This window comes from Cetorhinus maximus, chromosome 26 (assembly GCF_964194155.1).
Source record: "Cetorhinus maximus chromosome 26, sCetMax3.hap1.1, whole genome shotgun sequence".
Lineage (NCBI taxonomy): Eukaryota > Metazoa > Chordata > Chondrichthyes > Lamniformes > Cetorhinidae > Cetorhinus > Cetorhinus maximus.
In genome coordinates, this window is record NC_135904.1 from 14,264,416 (window position 1) to 14,284,709 (window position 20,294).

Genomic DNA, 20,294 nt, shown 5'->3' on the forward strand with positions numbered 1-20,294 from the left:
TGTATCATAAAGTTTAAGTTGGCTATGTAAAAGGACAAAGGACACTCTAGAATTAGAATAATTAACTGGGAAAAGCCAACTTCAATGGGGTAGAAATGGATCTGGGCTGAATAAATTGGAATCAAAGGTTGGCTGAACAATGGGCTAACTTCAGAGAAGAGATAATTTGGGCGCAGTCGGGGTATATTCCCTCGAAAGGGAAAGATAGGGCAGACCATAGCTCCCTGGATGACAGAAGAGATGGCGATTAAGATGAAGAAGACAATGTGTGCTTATGACAGGTGTCAGGTGAATAATACAAATGAGAACCAGGCTGAACATAGAAGGTTCAGAGGGGAAGTGATAAAGCAAATAAGAGAAGCAAAGAGGGAGTATGAAAAGAAACTGGCAGCTAACAAAAAAAGGAATCCCAAAGTCTTCTATAGGAATATAAATAGGAAGAGGGTGGTAAAAGAAGGAGTAGGGCTGATTAGGGACCAAAAAGAAGATGAATGCATGGAAGTAGGGGGAATAGCAGGGGTATTAAATTAACAATTTGCATGTTTTTACCAAGGAAGAAGATGCTTCCCAGGCCATGTTGAAAGAGGAGGTAATTAATACACTAGAAGAGTTTAAAATTGGTAAGGAGGAGGTATTAGATAAGCTGTCTATATTTAAAGTTGATAAGGCACCAGGACCAGATGAAATGTATTCAAGGATGTTGAGGGATGTGAGAGTGGAAATTGCATAGGCACTGTCCATAATTTTCCAATAATTTTTAGACTCAGGGGTGGTACCAGGGGACTAGAGAATTCCAAATGTTACACTCTTGTTCAAAAAATGGTGTAAGGATAAGCCCAGCAACCACAAGACTGTCAATTTAACTTCATTGGTGGGGAAAATTCTGGAAACAATAATTCAGGACAAAATTAATAATCACATGGACAAATGCAGGTACCAAATCTGTGCTGGCTTTCCTTAATTAAAGGGAAAATTGTGTTTAATTAACTTGTTTGAGTTTTTTCATGAGGTAAAATAGAGGGTTGATGAGGGCAATGCTGTTGACGTGGTGTACATGGACTTGCAAAAGGCATTTGATACAGTGCCGCACAACAGACTTGTGAACAAAGTTATGGCTTATAGAATATAGGGGATCCACACGGATACAAAATGGGCTGAGGGGCAGGAAACAGAGAGCAGTAATTAATGGATGGAGGGGAGGTGAAGGGAGAGGGGGAGGGGAGGTGAAGGGAGAGGGGGAGGGGGGTGAAGGGAGAGGGGGAGGGGGGTGAAGGGAGAGGGGGAGGGGGTGAAGGGAGAGGGGGATGAAGGGAGAGGGGGAGGGGGATGAAGGGAGAGGGGGAGGGGGATGAAGGGAGAGGGGGAGGGATGAAGGGAGAGGGGAGGGGGGTGAAGGGATAGGGGGAGGGGGGTGAAGGGATAGGGGGAGGGGGGTGAAGGGATAGGGGGAGGGGGGTGAAGGGATAGGGGGAGGGGGGGGTGAAGGGATAGGGGAGGTGGGGTGAAGGGATAGGGGGAGGGGGGTGAAGGGATAGGGGGAGGGGGGTGAAGGGATAGGGGGCTGAAGGGGAGAGGGGGCGAGGAGAGAGGGGGAGGGGGCGAGGGGGAGGGGGCGAGAGGGAGGGGCGAGGGGGAGGGGGAAGGAGAGGGAGGGGCGAGGGGGAGGGGGAAGGAGAGGGAGGGGCGAGGGGGAGGGGGAAGGAGAGGGAGGGGCGAGGGGGAGGGGGAAGGAGAGGGAGGGGCGAGGGGGAGGGGGAAGGAGAGGGAGGGGCGAGGGGGTGGGGGAAGGAGAGGGAGGGGCGAGGGGGAGGGGGAAGGAGAGGGAGGGGGAGGGAGGGGGAGGGGGAAGGAGAGGGAGGGGGAGGGAGGGGGAGGGGGAAGGAGAGGGAGGGGGAGGGGGAAGGAGAGGGAGGGGGAGGGGGAGGGAGGGGGAGGGGGAAGGAGAGGGAGGGGGAGGGGGAAGGAGAGGGAGGGGGAGGGGGAAGGAGAGGGAGGGGCGAGGGGGAGGGGGAAGGAGAGGGAGGGGCGAGGGGGAGGGGGGATCGGGACTCCGCCCCCGCGCTCCCGCGCTCCCGCCCCCCCCCACCCGCGCGCGCCCCCGCGCGATGCTAAGATGGCCGAGGCTGAGGAGGTGGTGGCCGGAGCGGTGGTGGTGGCGGCTCGGAGTGGACCGGGGCCGGGGCCCGGACCCGGAGCGGACGCGGGGGAGAGCGGGGCTCGGGCCCCCGCCGACCTGCCCCTGCCTCCCGCCCTCGGGGCCCGGGCTCCCGCGCCGCCGCCTCCGCCTCTCTACAACTGGCAGGCGGCGCAGCGCTCGGTGCGGGAGCGCTTCTCCTTCATGTTCAATAACGAGCTGCTGAGCGATGTCCATTTCGCGGTGGGGAAAGGCCGGGGCGCCCGCCGCCTCCCCGCTCACCGCTTCGTCCTGGCCGTCGGCAGCGCCGTCTTCGACGCCATGTTCAACGGCGGCATGGCCACCAGCTCGGCCGAGATCGAGCTGCCCGACGTGGAGCCCGCGGCCTTCCTGGCGCTGCTCAGGTGAGAGAGAGAGAGAGAGACGGGCCCCCCTGCAACTCGAGCCCCAGGCTGCGGCCTAGTCCGGGCCCGGGAGGACCGTCAATCATCCCGGCGGAGCCCAGGGCCCGGCCCGTTTCCCTATGGAATCAGTTCATTATTCATAACAAAATGTGGTATTTTCACCAATGCAACTGGATCGTTTCAGTGCGAAGAATATTCATAACACTGGGGATTGGCGAATTGATGCAACATCAACCTGCAGACCCGCTGCTTCTGCCCCGTTTGTTGGTTAATCTGACTCATTATCATTAATAGACGGTGGAAATGTCTCTAATGCAACGAATATGTTTCGGTGCAAAGAGCAATCGCACCTCCGGTACCTTCCCCTCCCTCCATTATCACATCGCCCAGCAAAGCCCCTGCTAGTCAGTGTTGGGTCTGTCGGACTCAGAACCCCCTCCTTGAGAGGAAAGACTTTCTCCTCATCTCTGTCTTCAATGATCGATCCCCCTTATTTTGAAACCGTGTCCGCCTAGTTCTGGATTCTCCCAGAAGAGAAGACATCCTCTCCACCTCCACCCTCTTAAAGGTCTCAATTAAGTCGCCTCTCACTTTTCTAAACTCCAGTGGATACCAGCCTAACCTGTCCAGCCTTTCCTCATAAAGACAACCTGCCCATTTCCTGATATTAGTCTAATAAACCTTTTCTGAACTACTTCTAACACATTTACATCTTTCCTTAAATAAGGAGACCAGTACTGTACACAATACTCCAGATGTGGTCTCACCAGTGCCCTGTACAACTGAAGCATAACATCCATACTTTTGTATTCAATTCCCCTCTCAATAAATAATAACATTCTATTGGCTTTCCTAATTACTTGCTGTACCAGCTTACTAACCTTTTGTGATTCATACACTAGGACACCCACATCCCTATGAATCTCAGAGCACTGCAATCTTTCACCATTTAGATAACAAGCTTTTTTATTCTTCCTGCCAGAATGACCGATTTCACATTTGCCCACATTATACTCCATTTGCCAGATCTTTGCCCACTCACTTAACCTATCTATGTCCCTTTGTAGCCTACTTGTGTCCTCTTCACAATCTACTTTCCTACCTATACTTATAAACTGTCACTAATACAAGCAGGTTGTTTCAATGCAAATGATATTTACAATCATGGGAATTCCCCTACTTTTGCAGCACTGCTGGTGCTCATGTTCATTAAGGATTAGAATGTATTCAACGGTAGAAATGTCAACCATGCATTGAGACTGAGTCAGCTCAAAGAGTAAAAAGCAGCTGTTTTTTCCAATCGCGCTGTCACTCTGCTTTCCTCCAGCTCCTCTTGGCTCTGGTTGTTTAACTTAATGTCGGAGCTGCACCGATTCTATGTCAGCCTCTGCCCGGGGCTGCTGGTTAGTGTTGCTTTTACCAACTTTATTATTAAATAAAAGAGGGTGTAAATAAAAGAAATCAGCAATTCAGACTGAATATTAATCAAAAAAATGTCATTTGTGCAGTGAATCTGTGTCTGTGCAAATCAAATACAATTGTACAGCTGTGATGTTGGCCCAGCATTGGTGAGTTTTATTAAATGGCTGAATCTAGTCTATTTATTGTTGCAAGTGAAATGCATCTGGGAATGTTATTCTCAGGCCGGCTGCAGGGCTGGGTTTTATTGTTGTTCTGGTAAAATGCAACAGATTTGCAGTGCTACATTTGCAGTGAGCTGCCTTTTGCTGCTTTGCAGTGCTTAGGTACTGAACTTATTATTGTGTAGCAACAGGCTGCTGTTCTGGAGGGACAACATGGTTTTAGTTTTTTTAAATCTTGAGTTATAGAAGCTATATACAAGTAAGCTGACCCACTATTTTTAGGAGTGACTGTCATTCCGTAATAATGTGTGTTTTTTGCAGCAGTAAAACATCCCAAGGTTGTACATGGAACAAACTAATAATCTGGAAAAAAAGGACATGACTGAAGGTCAAAGAAACAGATTTAGACAGGGCTGCCAATCCTCCCAGATTTCCCTGGAGTCTTTAGGAATTGAGGATTAATCTGCAGGATACTGCATCAACAAATCCAGGAGAAAAATCATTGGGCTTCAACAAAAATGTGTCTTTAATTTACTTTGAGAAGTTCAATTTGTTAATTATAGAAACATTGGCGATGGTTTAAAAAAAAAGCTGAATTGGATAAATGTGTGAGGAGAGAATTTGCAGGGCTATGGGGAAAGAACAGTGACATAGGACTAATGTACAGTATGATGGGCTGAATGGCATCCTCCTGTGCTGTATTAGTCTCAGTGACTGACAGTCAAGTATCACCCATTCGGGTAACAAGAATGTTTGATTTCCAATTGGCTGGGATGGTGGCGTATCGTGAGGATGGTTGTGATGTTTGACCAATGGTAGGAGTGTGTGGGTGGAGAAAGGGGGTCACATGACAGCTCCATGATTACGTACAATTGAAGTTGGCAACCCCATATTTTGAGGAGGTTTTTGAATATAGGGACAGGTGGAGGAAGGTGAATGGGTTTTAAAATGTCACTACTCTAGATGCTTGTTTCTTTTTTTAACAAATAAAGTCAACACAACTTAGGCATTCAGATTTTCTGTTCATCATTTTTGGAGATCATGAACTGTATTAACAGTTGACAGTTCAGAGACAGATTGCAAAGTGGGAGAGATCTTTACTTTAAAGTGAGTCAGATTGATGTGAATGGAACTTTATCCCCTCGCCAGTTCAGACAAATGTTGGTGAAACATGGTATGTAAGTTTGTTCAGTGAAAAGTAACACTGATTCACTCTATCAATGATTCACTATAGGACCCCTGTGCAAAATAGATGATCACAGCCAGGCGTGAGTAAGATCAGGGGGAAAAGGTGTGAAATTCTTAAAGGGAAGAGAGTGGATCCTGGTATTTCAGATGAAAGAGTGTTAGTGTGAGTAGTTAGAGGGGAATGTGGAATATTCAAATCCCACTCCAGAGTCCTGTGTATGTAATCCAGGCTGACACTCCAGCGCAGTACAGAGGGAGTGCTGCACTGTTGGAGCGACCATCTTTTAGTCGAGACGTTGGACTGAGACCCCATCCACCCCCGCAAAAAAGGAGAAAGTAAACAATTCTTTGGCGCAATTCAAAGAACAAGGGAGTTATCTCCGGTGCCTGGCCAAGATGTATCCCTCAATCGACAATGTAAATAGATTATCCAGTAATTTACACCAAGTTTATAGGAGCTTGCCATGTGTAAATTGGCTTGTCGCTTTCCTACATTAGAACAGGGACTGAGCTTCGAAAGTGCTACATTGATTATGTAGCATTTTGGGACGTCCCGAATTTGTGAAAGGCACAATAGAAATGCAAGTTATTTCTATGCCTATGTACCTGTGTTATGGTACAGATTCTATAGTATAAGTGTTGTATATGGATCAAGGGGTTGAGAAATGGGTATTGTGTTTTAGGACAGCTGAGGTTAATCTTGGATTATTCTCCTTCACTTTCTATTTTAAGAAAATGATCTAGTTAAATTTCAATTCTCCTTTTCTTCAAATCTGTATTGTTCTTATTTTTCAGGTTTTTGTACTCAGATGAGGTACAAATTGGTCCTGAGACTGTGATGACGACTCTGTACACAGCCAAAAAATATGCAGTGCCTGCCCTGGAGGCCCATTGTGTGGAATTTCTCACCAAACATCTGCGAGCTGACAATGCCTTCATGTTACTTACGCAGGTGATTATTTACAGCGATGGCTGTGAGCATCCCACCTGTGGATCTGTGCACGCAAGACAGATAAAATGATCCTTTAATCCTCAGACGCCGAGAACACAATAAGGGAGAGGGAAACAAAGCAAGGGTTCCTGCTACAACAAAAACAGATAATGCTGGAAAAACTCAGCACGTCTGGCAGCACCTGTGGAGAGAAAAAAAAAGAGTTAGCGTTTCGAGTCCTTATGACTCTTCAGAGCTAAAGAGAAGTAAAATGTGATGAAATTTATACTGTTTGAAGGGGGGGGTGGGGGTGAAGCTGGATAGAAGGCCAGCGATAGGTGGAAGCAAAGGAGAGACTGCCAGAGATGTCATGGACAATAGGACAAAGGGGTGTTAATGATAGTGATACTGGCTAAAGGATGTGCTGATGGTGGCATTAAGGTCAGAAAGCAGAATGTGATAAAAGCAGGACAAGGGTAAGCACTCTGGAAAGAACAACATGACCAAGTGACAGATGTGGGGAGGGGATGGTGATAGGAAAAAAGATTGAAAATAGGATAAAAGGTGGGGAGAAAACAATGAATAAAGATGAAAAATAAAAATAAGTGGGTAAAAATTTAAAAATGAAAAAAAAATTAAGAAATGAGAATGAATATTGAAAAAAGGGGATAAAAAGGAGGTGAGGATGGAGGAGAGAGTTCATGGTCTGAATTTGTTGAACTCAATGTTAAGTTCAGAAGGCTGTAAGGTGCCTAATTGGAAGATATGGGGCTGTTCCTCCAGTTTGTATTGGGCTTCACTGGAACATTGCAGCAGGCCAAGGACAGACATGTGGGTATGAGAGCAGGATGGGGTGTTGAAATGGCAAGTGACAGGAAGGTCTGGGTCATACTTGCGGACAGACTGAAGGTGTTCCACAAAGCGGTCACACACACTGCGTTTGGTGCCTCCAATGTAGAGGAGACCGCATTGGGAGCAGTGAATGCAGTAGACCAAATGGAAGGAGGTGCAAGTGAAATGCTGCTTCACCTGAAAGAAGTGTTTGGGCCCTTGGACAGTGAGGAGGGAGAAGGTAAACGGACAGGTGTTGCACCTTCTCCTGCTCCCTATCCAATGCTGGAAATCTGAACAATGGGTGAGAATTGGAACAAACCTTGGCCATATATTGCCACAGTCCCAATAGTGTACAGCTGCTTGTGCTGAAGGCTGAATAATTGCTTCTTGGTAAGGTACTGAAAGGTCTACCCCCAGAGAGGCTGGGCAGTATGACATTTATCACGGGTTGGATAAAAATTTGGATAAATCTTCGATAATTTCACTTTGGATAGATGGATACGATGTAAGATTTTAAGTTGTAGCAACCCATGTCTTGCACATACAGGTGAGGAATGCACACGAGAGAGAATAGACTTCCAGTTATCTTCTGATAAGTCTGAGTCAAAGTCTTGCTCCCAAAGAGTTTTTAAGGTAGAAAGTGAAGAGCAGTGTGGTGAAAAAATTAGAGAATAGAATTTGGAAATGAATCCCCTAACAAAAGGATTTAATTCTAGCATAATATCTATCGGCGATTTAGGGGGAAATAAAGGAAACTGGGTGGGTTTTTTTGCGCACAAAATCTCTGATTTGTAAATAGTGAAAGAAGTTTGTGTGGGGCATATCATATTTCCGAGAGAGTCAAAAGAAGCAAAAATATTATCAATGTATAAGTTAGCAAGGGTTTTGACACTTCTCGCATGCCAGACTTGAAAGACAGAATCTCCTAATGAAGGTGGAAATAGATGGTTTGCATTAATAGGGCTATATAAAGAGAGAGATTGCAGCTCAGTGTGTTCTGAACTGGGTCCAAATCTTAAGTGACTGCCTAACAATAGGGTTTGAAGAAAAGTGACTGGTTGAGAAAGGAATGGAGGAGCACAACAGAACAGGCAGAGATGTGGATTGACAGGAGGCTGCCTCCAGTTGTGCTAAGTCCGAATGAACCCAGAAAATAATTTACGGATATTAGCAGACCAATAATAAAACTGAAAATTTAGCAGTGCCAGACCACCTAAATGCTTTGTGGAAAAACTTTACGAATTCTGGGTGTTTTCTTATTCCAAATAAAGGAAGAAATTAATTGGTCTATTGCAATAAAAAAAAACAATGAAATGCAGTGAAATAAGTACAGAAATTTTGGGAAAATATTCATCTTTACAGAATTTATACGACCAACTAAAGAAAGGGGTAAGCTAGACCAACGTGCTAAGTCCTGCTTCTTACGTTCCAACAAAGGGTCAAAGTTGAGCTTAAAAAGGTCTCCGAGGGATAAAGTAACTAAAATTCCTAAATATTTAAAACTGTTTACTGAGACCCTGAAGGGGAGGGAAGAAAGAAGGTAACTGTTTGCGATCGAATTAATAGGAAAAATTTCACTCTTTTGCAAATTCATTTCAAAACCTGCAATATGACCAAATCACTCAAGAATAGAGAAAAATGTGGGAGAAATGAGGTCAGATCGGAGATATGAAAAAACAGGTCATCAGCATATAGGGAGAGTTTCTGCTCGACCACCCCCCAGTATAACAGCACCCTGTATATCTCCACAGGTTCACAGTGAAACTGCCAGGGGGGCAATAGCAATAGCGAAAAGTAGGGGGGGAAACGGGACAGCCCTGTCTGCTACCTCGATGGAGGTCAAAGAGTTTAGAATGGATATCATTTATACATACTGAAGTAGCCGGTGAGGAATACGATAGTTTTATCCATTTTATAAAAATGGATCTAAATCTAAATTTTTGAAGAGTGAGGAAAAGGTTCAATCAAAGGCCGTTTCTGCATCCATAGCTATAAGAATCTCAGGGATTGGAGCAGTTGAATATGTGTAAATAATATTGAAAAGACACCTTAAATTACAGAAGGATTGCCTGCCCTGTATAAAACCTATCTGGTCAGGAGAGATAATAGAAGGAAGGACAGGTTCAAGACTGTGTGCTAAAGCTTTAGTTAGTATCTTGACATCCGCGTTTAAGAGGGCTGTATGAACCGCAATGCAGAGGATCCTTATCCCTCTTTAAAACAACAGACAAAGATGCCTTGCGCAGTGTAGAAGGGAGCATTTTTGAGAGAAAGCATCCCGAAAACAGAGACAGTAATAATGGAGAAAGTTGTGATAAGAATTTTTTATAAAATTCTATTGGAAATCCATCAGGCCCTGGTGCCTTATTACTTTGCATGGATTTAATTACCTTCAGTATTTCACCTTGGGAAAGGGGTACTTCTAACGCATTCATAGAGTCAGACGTTAGAGATGGGATGCCCATATTATCAAAAGAATTGTAAAATAAACCAGGACCTGAAAAGGAGTCTGAGGTATAAAAACTGGGATAAGAAAGTTTGAATTGATCATTGATCTCCTGGTGATCGGTGGTGGTTGACCCTGTTGGAGTGGTGATTTCAGTAATAAGTTGAGAGGAAGCAGTCTGGTGAAGCTGGTGAGCCAGGAGTCTATCGGTTCTTTCACCATGTTCATGGAGTGTCACCCTGCAAATTAGTGTGGTGAATGGGAGAGAAAAAGGAGCATTGTCTTGCTGATGGGTATAGAAAATGCGTCTACCAATCCATGTGCATCCAGAAAAGAACTGATGGCTGAGGCTGATTTTGATATTGGAACAGATTTTGTGGATGAGCAATCTAAATTTTGGGTTAAGAACACAGTTAAAGTCTCCTCCAAGAAGTAAGTGATATGGGTCTTAATCGGGTATGGAAAATAAATTTGAAGTGAAATGGTGATCATCCCAGTTGGGTGCATATACATTAGCTAGGGTCAGACGTACATAGTGGCCATTAGGGTCAGCTATAACCTGAGGGAATGCCTTTATGGATTAGAATTGCTGCACCTCTCACTTTACTATGAAAATTAGAATGAAACATCTGCCCAGCCCAATCCTTCCGCATTCGAAAGTGGTCAGATGTACGTAAGTGAGTTTCCTACAGGAAGGCAATGCCCACCTTCAGATGATGTAAATGAGAGAGAACTTTATTTCTTTTAACTGGCTGATTTATACCTTTCGCATTCCAGGTGATAAAAAGGATTGGACAACGACCCATTGAGGCCTTAATATTAGTGGACATTATGATAATAAAAGCGTATCAAAGTATATGGCCCCCATAGGTTAACCATTACAGATAAAGGATTCAATATTTTTGAACCAGAGCTTAGCCACCTAAAGAATGTTAAAAACTGACCAAAAGGAAAGTGCATCTGTATATTTGGAAAAGAACAAGAAAAAGAGAAGAAAAGGGAGGAAAAAATAGAAGAAGGAAAGAAAAGCTTACATCACCTCCCCAAATGAGGTGAACGTTACCCCTCACAGCAAGTGTACTATTCGTACCTTCTTACCAATGTGTCTTGAAAAGACAGCCCACATTAAAGCAATATACAATCAAATATTCCAAACACAAGTATTGTAAAGTTCAGCATATGCTAAACAAGGTGCAGAATCAGTCGGCGGCAACAGTTTTGTAATACAGTACTCAACAAGAGAGGGAGAGTATAAAGGGAGATTCAACTGTCAATTCAATTGCACGTGTGGTATAAGGTAAAAAATAAGCACCCATTGGGTTTATGTAAAACTTGTTGCAATTAGTGCAGTTTGGACATAAGATACAAAGAGGTTGGTATAACCAACAAAACTTATCGTGTAACAGAACCATCATGCATGGTTACCTAATTAAGCATTGTGTACCATTTTGTCCTGGGTGAAGTCACAATGTGACTTATTAAGAGAAGGTAAAATTGTGTCCTTGAAAAAGGTGAAGCTTCTTGCGCTGTGTTGAAAATTTTATCCACTCTGAAAGTTACACGCAGGGCGGAGAAGACCATATTTAAGTCCGACTTCACGAAGTTGGGCTTTAACAAATTAATATTTTCCACGATGCCGAGCAAGATCCACACTGAGGCCAGGGTAGATGAATATCTTGTTTCCACGAAAGTATAGTTGACCCTTTTCTCTAGACAGATGCATAATTTTCTCCTTCACCCTATAGTGATGCAGTCTTAGTATTAACGGCCTTGGGGTTCACCATGCTGTGGCTGCGACACCAAAGAGCAATGGGCTCGATACACTACTGGCGGTGAATCAAAACTCTCCTTGTCAAGTTTCTAGCAGTTTGGATATTTTTTACAAATAGAATTTGTTAATGAGTTTCCCTCCAGTCTTTGTTTTGTGGTGTATGATTGCAGATGTCGTTAGTTTTGATAAATCATTTCCTTTCTCCTTGTTTTACACATTATTAAAATGATTTTAGGCACGCTTGTTTGATGAGCCTCAGCTTGCCAGTCTCTGCTTGGACACAATCGACAAAAACACCATGGATGCAATTAGTGCCGAGGGCTTCACAGATGTTGATCTCGGTGAGAACCTAAGCTCTTGTTGTGTTAGTTTGTTTGGGTCTGTTGTGTTTAATGTGTTCAGATATGGAGTTGCAATCCAAATGATAAATTGGGCAAGCAATCCTGTGATTCAAAAAATTCTGACAGTGTAATGTGTGGGACTGACGGGGAGAAGGCTGTAAGTGCAGCTGTTATAGTCAACAGCAGGATCCTTCCTTCACGGTTAAAAATGTGGAGAGAGGCAGAGAACGCACAAGTGGAGAGGACACACTGTCAAGTGAAAATGGATCAGATTCAGCTTGACATGTCTACTCTTTACTCCCTCCCCTTGCTGCCCTATCAGAGGAGCCACCCTTCAGATGAGATATTACGTTGAGGCCTTGTATTCTCTCAGGTGAATGTAAAAGATCCCATGGCGCTATTCAAAGAAGAACAGAGGAGTTCTCCCCAGTGTCCTGTCCAATCTTTATCCCTCATTAATATTGCTAAAGATAGATGATTGGCAAGTTAGTGGGACGTTCCCACAATACCATTCATTACCAGTGACTACACTTCAAAAAAAAAGTTCTTGATTGGCTGTAAATTTCTTTGTGACGTCCTGTGGTCATGAAAAGCATTATATAAATTAAGTCTTTCTTTGATGCATCACTTGCCAAATAATCGTAAATGCCTTGCACACCTTTAACCATGTGTTTCCCTCTGCGTACAGATACACTGTGTGCAGTGCTGGAACGAGACACTCTGAGCATCCGGGAGATTCGCCTCTTTACTGGAGTGGTCCGCTGGGCGGAGGCAGAATGCCAGAGGCAGCAGCTGCCAGTTACCCCCGGGAGTAAACAGAAAGTGTTGGGAAAAGCCATAACACTGATCCGGTTCCCGCTGATGACCATCGAAGAGTTTGCTGCAGGTCAGTGAGTTCAACCAAACTCCTATTGTATTGTATTGAGGGAAAGCTTACCAAAATTGTTTGATAACCATTAAACAACGAAGAAATGTGGAAAATAGTGATGTTGGTCCAATGGCGTGACCTAATCCAAGTTAATATACTGAATAAAGGGTCCCTGAGAGTGACCGTGGACTGTTGAGACACTCTATCTAATATCGATCCCTGGATGGGTTCTGTTAGAAAGATTTGTTTATTGGCTCACTACCTAGACTGGAATATTGAGGTAGAATTGAACGTCTCCTGTTCATATAAGAACAAAACCACAGTGAGTGGTTGAGATGAACAGCATCAATGTATTTGAAGGAAAGCAGGATGAGCACTAGGAGAAAGGAATAGAAGGATATGGTGATGGGGTGAGACAGCGTGGAAGGAGGCTCATGTGGAGCATAAACACCAGCATTGACTAGTTGGGCTGAATGGCCTGTTTCAATGCTGTAAAACATTATTATATTAAAGTAAGGATGATTTCTAAAAATGTCTGATGTGAATTATTGTAATTTATGCTGGTGTATGGGCTTGAAGCTACTGCTCCAGTATACTACAATGGGGCATTGGGTTAAAGAGTTAGTGTCCGGGTAACAGTCAGAGTGAGTGAGAAAACCGAAATAAGCGATGAAATAAATCCCAGCAGCAACTAAGATATTTATTGAATCAATAGTAACTTTTAAAAGGGAATTGGATAAACACTTGAAGCGGAAAATATTTGCAAATCAATGGGGAAAGATTAGGGGGAGTGGGATAATTGGACAGCTTTTTCAAAGAGCCAGCACAGGCAGGGTGGGCTGAATGGCCTCCTGTGCTGTAAGACTCTCTCAATGTATTTTTCTCTTTTTAGTACACAGGTGACTTATTGTCTGAAGATAAAATTATTAAAGCACAAAAAGATTTATTGTGTATTTTTTTTTCCTCCTATTCAGGACCTGCTCAATCTGGGATCCTTTCCGACCGAGAGATTGTTAATCTGTTTTTACACTTCACTTTGAATCCCAAGCCACGGGTGGACTATATTGACCGGCCACGCTGCTGTCTGAGGGGGAAGGAGTGCAGCATCTGCCGCTTCCAGCAGGTGGAGAGTCGCTGGGGGTACAGCGGGACCAGTGATAGGATCAGGTCAGTACACGCCTCCTGTAAATGCTCACTGTTCTCTGGGGGCTGTTTACTGCCTATCAAATAGCTAATCATGAAGAGTGGATTATCACAGCCACAATCCTGACCCAGTCTTCACCATTTGTTCACATGGGTTTCCAGCCATGTTGTTGGGCTTCAATCAGGAACATCCCTGGCTAATACAAGTTTGTCGAGGCTGATCGTAGCCTCTTTTTCAGCACCCTGGTCTGACCAGCTAAATCTGAGCAGGATGGGCATTGAACAGGGGACACTCCTGGGCTGAGAAGCTCAGGTGGCAAGAATCCCCTCCCCTGACCTCGGTTGTTTATGCTGTGTCCATCACGACAAGGCTGTTGGCTGCTTCATTCCAGTAATGGTGAAACCGCACCATGATTCAGCATCATGCTGTAAACTGTTGGCAGTGTGACCATATTTCATTATTTTCTGGAGCTCGTTCTCTGATTTTTTTTCCCTGTCATTTAAGGCCCATCAGCAGGGAAGGGAGGTTGAAATAAATATGTTGTCCTTGCTGACTTTTGTGAGCGAGGGAGGTGTTCATGTTCAGAAAAGCAATTGTCACTCGCTCTTGTTCTCAACTAGCTTTACCCAACTCTTGAACTGATGGACAAAATAGCAGCTTCCAGAAAGTCATCGCACCCTGTCCCTGGTTCCATTCCGCTCTCAATGTTCCTCTCCATCCACTGTTAGATTGCTCTGTCCTGATACTGTGCTGCAGTCAGTCTGGTTTGTCGGTGAGACATTTGATTGGGTTACTGCTCAATTCTGCTAAATTGTTCCCAATAGCGATGTTCAGGGATGAGATGCTGTGGTCTTTTGCTGTCCAAAGATCTGTGTCCTGGGAATCTTGTGCCACTAGATGATCTCTTGGTTTGCCAGTGAATGCTTCTCTCAGCATTCCTAGTTGCTAATGGACTGTGTGCTAGACTGAGGCCCAAAAAGACTGAGTTTCACATGCTGATGTGTGGTGGTTTTGGGAGGTCCCGAACACGTACAGCAAGGTGACCAGTTTTTAAAGTGATCAAACACAATGAGATGTGATCTCAAGGAGGAAGTGTGTGTGTGTGATGGGGAATAATTAGATTGTCTTAACCTCTACTGCACAGGACTCTTAGTAAACCCTTTTAAGGAACAGGAGTCGGTATGTTCATACAAGGGCTGCTTGTCACCCTAACAGACTCAGTCTCCCTCTGAGAGATTACTGTCACTGAATATCTAAAGCAGCGACAGTCTGACCCTTGTGATTTAATTTCCTCTTGGAGGAGTTGTAATTGCTGGGGTGAATAGTAAGCAAAGAACATTTGGCTACTGTGGAAACCCTTTGTTAATATTCCCCATATAAGGTTTTATAAGCCTGTAAAAGTCAATAATTTCAGCCTGTTTTGAGACTCTTATCTTGGGAGTGTATCCCACACTCTAATGTCTCATAGTTACTGAAAATGAGGGTGGGCCTCACTTCACATCCAACTGAGAGTTAAGAACCTGGCTTGTATCATTTATTTGACCAGCACAGAGTATTCTGGGCCGTGAGGCTGGTTTTCAAATATTGAAAACTGAGGAATGTCTATACTGAAGTAAAATGTTTTGTAACATGAATTATATCCAGACATGTTTAATGGCTTTTAAATAGGGAAATATTAAATTCCGAATATGCATTTGGAAGGAGTCTGGAGGCTGACTGTTCCCTTTCTTGTGTGTGAAGGTTTTCAGTGACCCGGAGAGTGTCTGTTGTGGGTTTCGGGCTCTATGGATCTATACATGGCCCAACAGATTACCAGGTTAACATCCAGGTGGGTGAAATTTCCTCCATAGTTCTTCACAGTCACTTACACTCAGCTTTTTGTATTAAGTAGCATAACAGCCACTGTTTACCCAACAACAAAGATTTGTTTTCATCATGGCAAAAAGTTCCTTCAATTCTGGAAAAAAAGCAAAAAGCAAATGTCTAATATACTTTGTTCACAAAACAGAGTTTGTAATTTTTTTGACGTGCAGTGAGGAGCTGAGTCCCTCATACTGAAAAACAGAAGCACTTGTATCTATACAGCCCCTCATCTTAGACTCCATGTTCTGAAGCATTTTAGTCAATGAATTATTTATTGAAATACGCTCACTCTTGCAATGGGAGCAAATGCAAATGCTAATTTTCACAGAGCAAGTTCTCTCAAACAGCACATCAATGAGTGGTCAGTGTGTTTTTAGTGGTTGAAAACAGGAAATGAGTGGACACTGGTGTAACCCACTGCCCGTCACTCACTTCATATATTCAAATGTCATTTGGAGTTGTTGGAATAATTTGCTAATGAAAACAGCCTGTGTCGGTAACAGTCACTGCTGCTAATTCACTCCATCACACTCTCGGGCTCACTGAATCTTCCTTAACATCCAGGTGGGAAAAATGTCAAACTTGAATAGCTTAAAATTTGGCTAAGTAAGCTGGTCCGTGATGTGAGATGAACAGAAATTTATAGAGCCCCTTCACCTGCTCCCAGCACCCTCCCTCAAGCAAAATATAAAATCTCCTTTTTAAAGCCTCGTTCTCTGGAAAGGTTCCCCCTTTTCAGTTGATTTGCCGCTCTCTCAAAGTTGCATTATTGCTGGATATAATTTGCCAGTATTGCTCCTTGCTGTACAATTTCACTTTTATGACATCACAACGGCATGTTACACTGGGCAAGTGATGCCATGGAGATGGTCCCGAGCTTAGAGGGAGCTGGTGCTTGTGGTCATTTGAAATAATTGATTTATTCTTTTCTTTCTAGATCATTGAAAATGACAAGAACATAACACTCGGACAAAACGACACAGGGTTTTGTTGTGATGGGTCAGCGAATACGTTTAGGGTCATGTTCAAGGAGCCCGTTGAGATATTACCAAATGTTAGCTACACCGCCTGTGCGACACTCAAGGTATTGTTCCTCATCCTCGGGACCCTTCGGCTCCAAAGCGGCCCCTCATGCAGTCATTTTCATTGGAAGCTTTTCTTCCATCACTTCTCCAAGCCAACTCCACAAGCAGAGAGCTTTTTTCTTCTTTTCCATTGCTCTCTCATCCTCTGCTCACATCATTTGTCAGTGGGTTTCGGTATTCATTCTCCATTACTGAATTCAGCCCGTGAGTGTCTGCAGTGTGCTTGATCTGAGTTGGGAGTCGCTGCTATCATTTACCCTGTCCTTGCCAAGTGCCAGCACATGAGCTCTTCCAGTAGGCATTAACAATCAAAGCTGACCGCCAACGCCACTGATTAAGGTCAGCAAACCTGCGCGCACACACTGGTGAAATCTGGGATCTTTCTGATCCCATGGCTTATGACCTGCACCATCTGAAAGGTGTTCAACTAAATTACATATTTTCTGATTTAAATTGTTAATTGGCAGCATTTTAAAATTTTATTTACTAGTTTATTCCTTTGTTGTCATACATACAGAGTCAGGACCAAGTGGAGAGGGTGAGGGATAATTAGACCAAGCTGTACAGAATTAATTCTGTCCTTATTTTAAAGTCACCAGTTATGAACTTGTTTTTGTATTTCTAATATAAATGTCTGTGTTCACGTTTAGAATGGCAGCTGTATATGTAAACATCACACTCATCAATTACACCCTCAACAGTGGCAGTGCTGTATAAAGTTTACACAGGCTGATCCCATTATAAACGTGGCATGGGAATTTTTATTGGGGAAAGATTTACAGGAAATAAAGATGTTTTAATATACAAATTATTTCCAGTGTTCCCCTGTGCATTGAAGGTTTCATCTCTGCAATTCACACCCTGGGAATTCCCATCATTATTCCCGCTGTGTTGCTTCTAATATCTTTTCAGTTTTTCCCTTTCTTCCTTCTTTTAGGGGCCTGATTCCCATTATGGCACCAAGGGATTGCGGAAGGTCATTCATGAGTCTCCCACGACTGGGATCAACACTTACTTTGTCTTCTTCAACGTGCCGGGAAACAATAATGGAACATCTGTGGAAGATGGACAGATTCCAGAGATCATCTTCTACACGTAGCCTGGCTTGGAGCACCGAAGTTCATCTCGACTGACAGGGAAACAGCTGTTTAACGCCGCGCTTGGTGCTTTCTGTTTCACTGCTTTTTTTATTCCCTTTAGAGATGATGCCTGCCATGGGCGAAGAGCAGTGGGATTAAAGCCAGCGATAATTGATGATTTGAGCCTCCTGAGATTTTCTTCATATGGAGAGAAGAGAACACATGCCCTTCAGGTTTAGCAGAGAATGTTTAGTGAGAAGGGCCGCAATGGACTGGTAAGCAGCACCAGTTCCAAACTATACAGAATAACTAATATAACCATTACAAGTAACTCGTAAGGTCACCAGCAGGACATAACTTACTTAGGAGAACCTTTGAATGGGTGCCACTTCTTGCAGGAGTTGTGTTTTGTGTTGGGTTACAAAACTTCTTTTTCGTTGCAGAGTGGGCACTGTTGAGTTCATTACAATATTTAGTACAGTGATTAAAACATTCGTTGATCCCATCATCTTTGCAGCACTTGCCATTGGGAGCTGATCACATATAATTTTTAAACCACCTGTTGAGATGGCGTTGGGAATGGCCAAGATGCTTCATGCTATGTGTTCACTCACCAAGGACAGCACTTCACTCAACACCAAGCTCCAGATGGGGGATCATTGCCTGGAGAATCTCAATCTGTCTTCCACCACTGCCAGCCTGCTGCTAAAGCCCCTCCTGGGGTGTGTCAGTGTGCACTGACTTGCCCCATTTTATTGCCCCCTGCTATGGAAGTGCCTTAACCACGTTTATTAACTCACAGCAGGGAACTCGCTGTGTGTCTGGAGTTTTTGACAAGCCAAGTCCTGTTGCTGGTTGGGACTGGACTGTCAATGCAGGAAATAGCTCCCCACCCAGGTACAAGCAGGTGGCTTAAAGCTTACTTTTAATAGTTAATGGAGAGCTGGGAAATGGAAGGGTCACCTGAGAGACCCTCACATTTTAATTGGTGCCAGTCTTCAAAGACATTTCTGTGTGTGGGACTAATCTGCTCAATCAATTTCTTTCTGTCCAATACAACAACATTCTGCCAAAATGTTTATCCCAGACACACTACTCAATTTATTCAAACATCATTCTTGGGAAATAATAACTCATTAGTAGGATTTTGAACATTGCTGAGTTTTTGAAATGTTAGAAGGAGTTAATAAGTTAGATGGAGAAACTATTCTCTTTGTGGGGGGAGTTCAGAACAAAGGGGCATAACCTTAGAACTGGAGCTGGGTCTTTGATGGATAAAGTTAGGAAGCATTCTTACACAAAGGGTAATGGAAATCTGGAATTCTTTTCCCCCAAAAGCTGTTTTATTCCCTTTAGAGATGATGCCTGCTATAGGTGAAGAGCAGTGGGATTAAAGCCAGCGATAATTGATGATTTGAGCCTCCTGAGATTTTCTTCATATGGAGAGAAGAGAACACATGCCTGTCAGGTTTAGCAGAGAATGTTTAGTGAGAAGGGCCGCAATGGACTGGTAAGCAGCAGCAGTTCCAAACTATACAGAATAACTAATATAACCATTACAAGTAACTAGTAAAGTCACCAGCAGGACATAACTTATATAGGAGAACTTTTGAATGGGTGCCACTTCTTGCAGGACTTGTGTTGGGTTACAGAACTTGTGTTTTTCATTGTAGAGTGGGCACTGTTGGGTTCATGCAATATTTAGTGCAGGAGTCATTTGGAACTCTCAAGACTGAGATTGATTGATTTTCTTTTTATTGGGTAAGGGGATTGAGGGTTCTGGGACAAAGGGTGGTAAATGTTGAGAGAGTGATCAGCTATGATCTAATTGAATAGTGGATCAGCGTTGAGGGACTGGATAGTCTTCTGTTTCTGCAATTCCGATTCTGAACACAGAAATTAAGGGACTATCTTTTAACCAACTGCACCATCCAAATTCATTATTGGCTAGGCTTGTGCAATGTCTTCTTTTGTATTTTTAACCAAGATCCCAGTTATCTCCAAATGTTCTCTTGCTGCAGCTGCATGGAGTATGGAGCTTCCATCATAGTCCACAGTGGTTATATCCACATCCACCGAGCACATAGGCTCAGTACTGAGTGTAAAAAGCTCATGGACTAACTGCAATGAGCAGTGACTTCCATTTCCTGCAATTCCTTAACATGAACACTGACCTGTCTGGAATTTATTGTTCACTCTTGGCTACCAAATCTTAGTTGGACAATTGATTTAGTTGTTGACTTGTCTGCCTAAGTTTCATTGGAAGAAATCCCAAATGATGGAAACAGTTCTCCTTGCGATGTTTCTGGAATGCAGTCAAATGTGGATCTTGCACCTTGTTAATGACAGATCAGTTGTTTTCATGAGTATCAAAGCAGGGATGGAGAGGAGGTAAATAAAGATGAGCAATTTTATCAGTGATGCACCCTGGCTTCTTGTGTCACAGTCATGAGGTTAAAAACCGACTTTAATCACAGCAAGTCTCCTAGGTTGTTTTAAAGCAGTTGCCTGGAGCAGACCCAATTGGTGGATGGAGTCAAGCCATTCAATTCAATTACAAGTATCCTGCAAGTGTTGTTTGAATATACCTGATTGCCAGCTCTGAGTACCTTTTTAAATTTTC

At 43.7% G+C, this 20,294-nt stretch overlaps 1 protein-coding gene across 1 annotated transcript; it reads left to right on the top strand.

Annotated features, from left to right (window-relative positions):
* The first annotated feature begins 2,179 nt into the window (after nt 1–2,179).
* On the top strand, nt 2,180–17,846 carry LOC144668319 (BTB/POZ domain-containing protein 1). Its single transcript, XM_078530203.1, has 8 exons — nt 2,180–2,538; nt 6,105–6,261; nt 11,527–11,632; nt 12,321–12,518; nt 13,475–13,667; nt 15,385–15,472; nt 16,445–16,591; nt 17,530–17,846. The coding sequence occupies exons 1-8, from the start codon at nt 2,339–2,341 to the stop codon at nt 17,689–17,691; spliced, it is 1,251 nt and encodes a 416-aa protein (XP_078386329.1). The 5' UTR covers nt 2,180–2,338; the 3' UTR covers nt 17,692–17,846.
* Nucleotides 17,847–20,294: the final 2,448 nt, after the last annotated feature.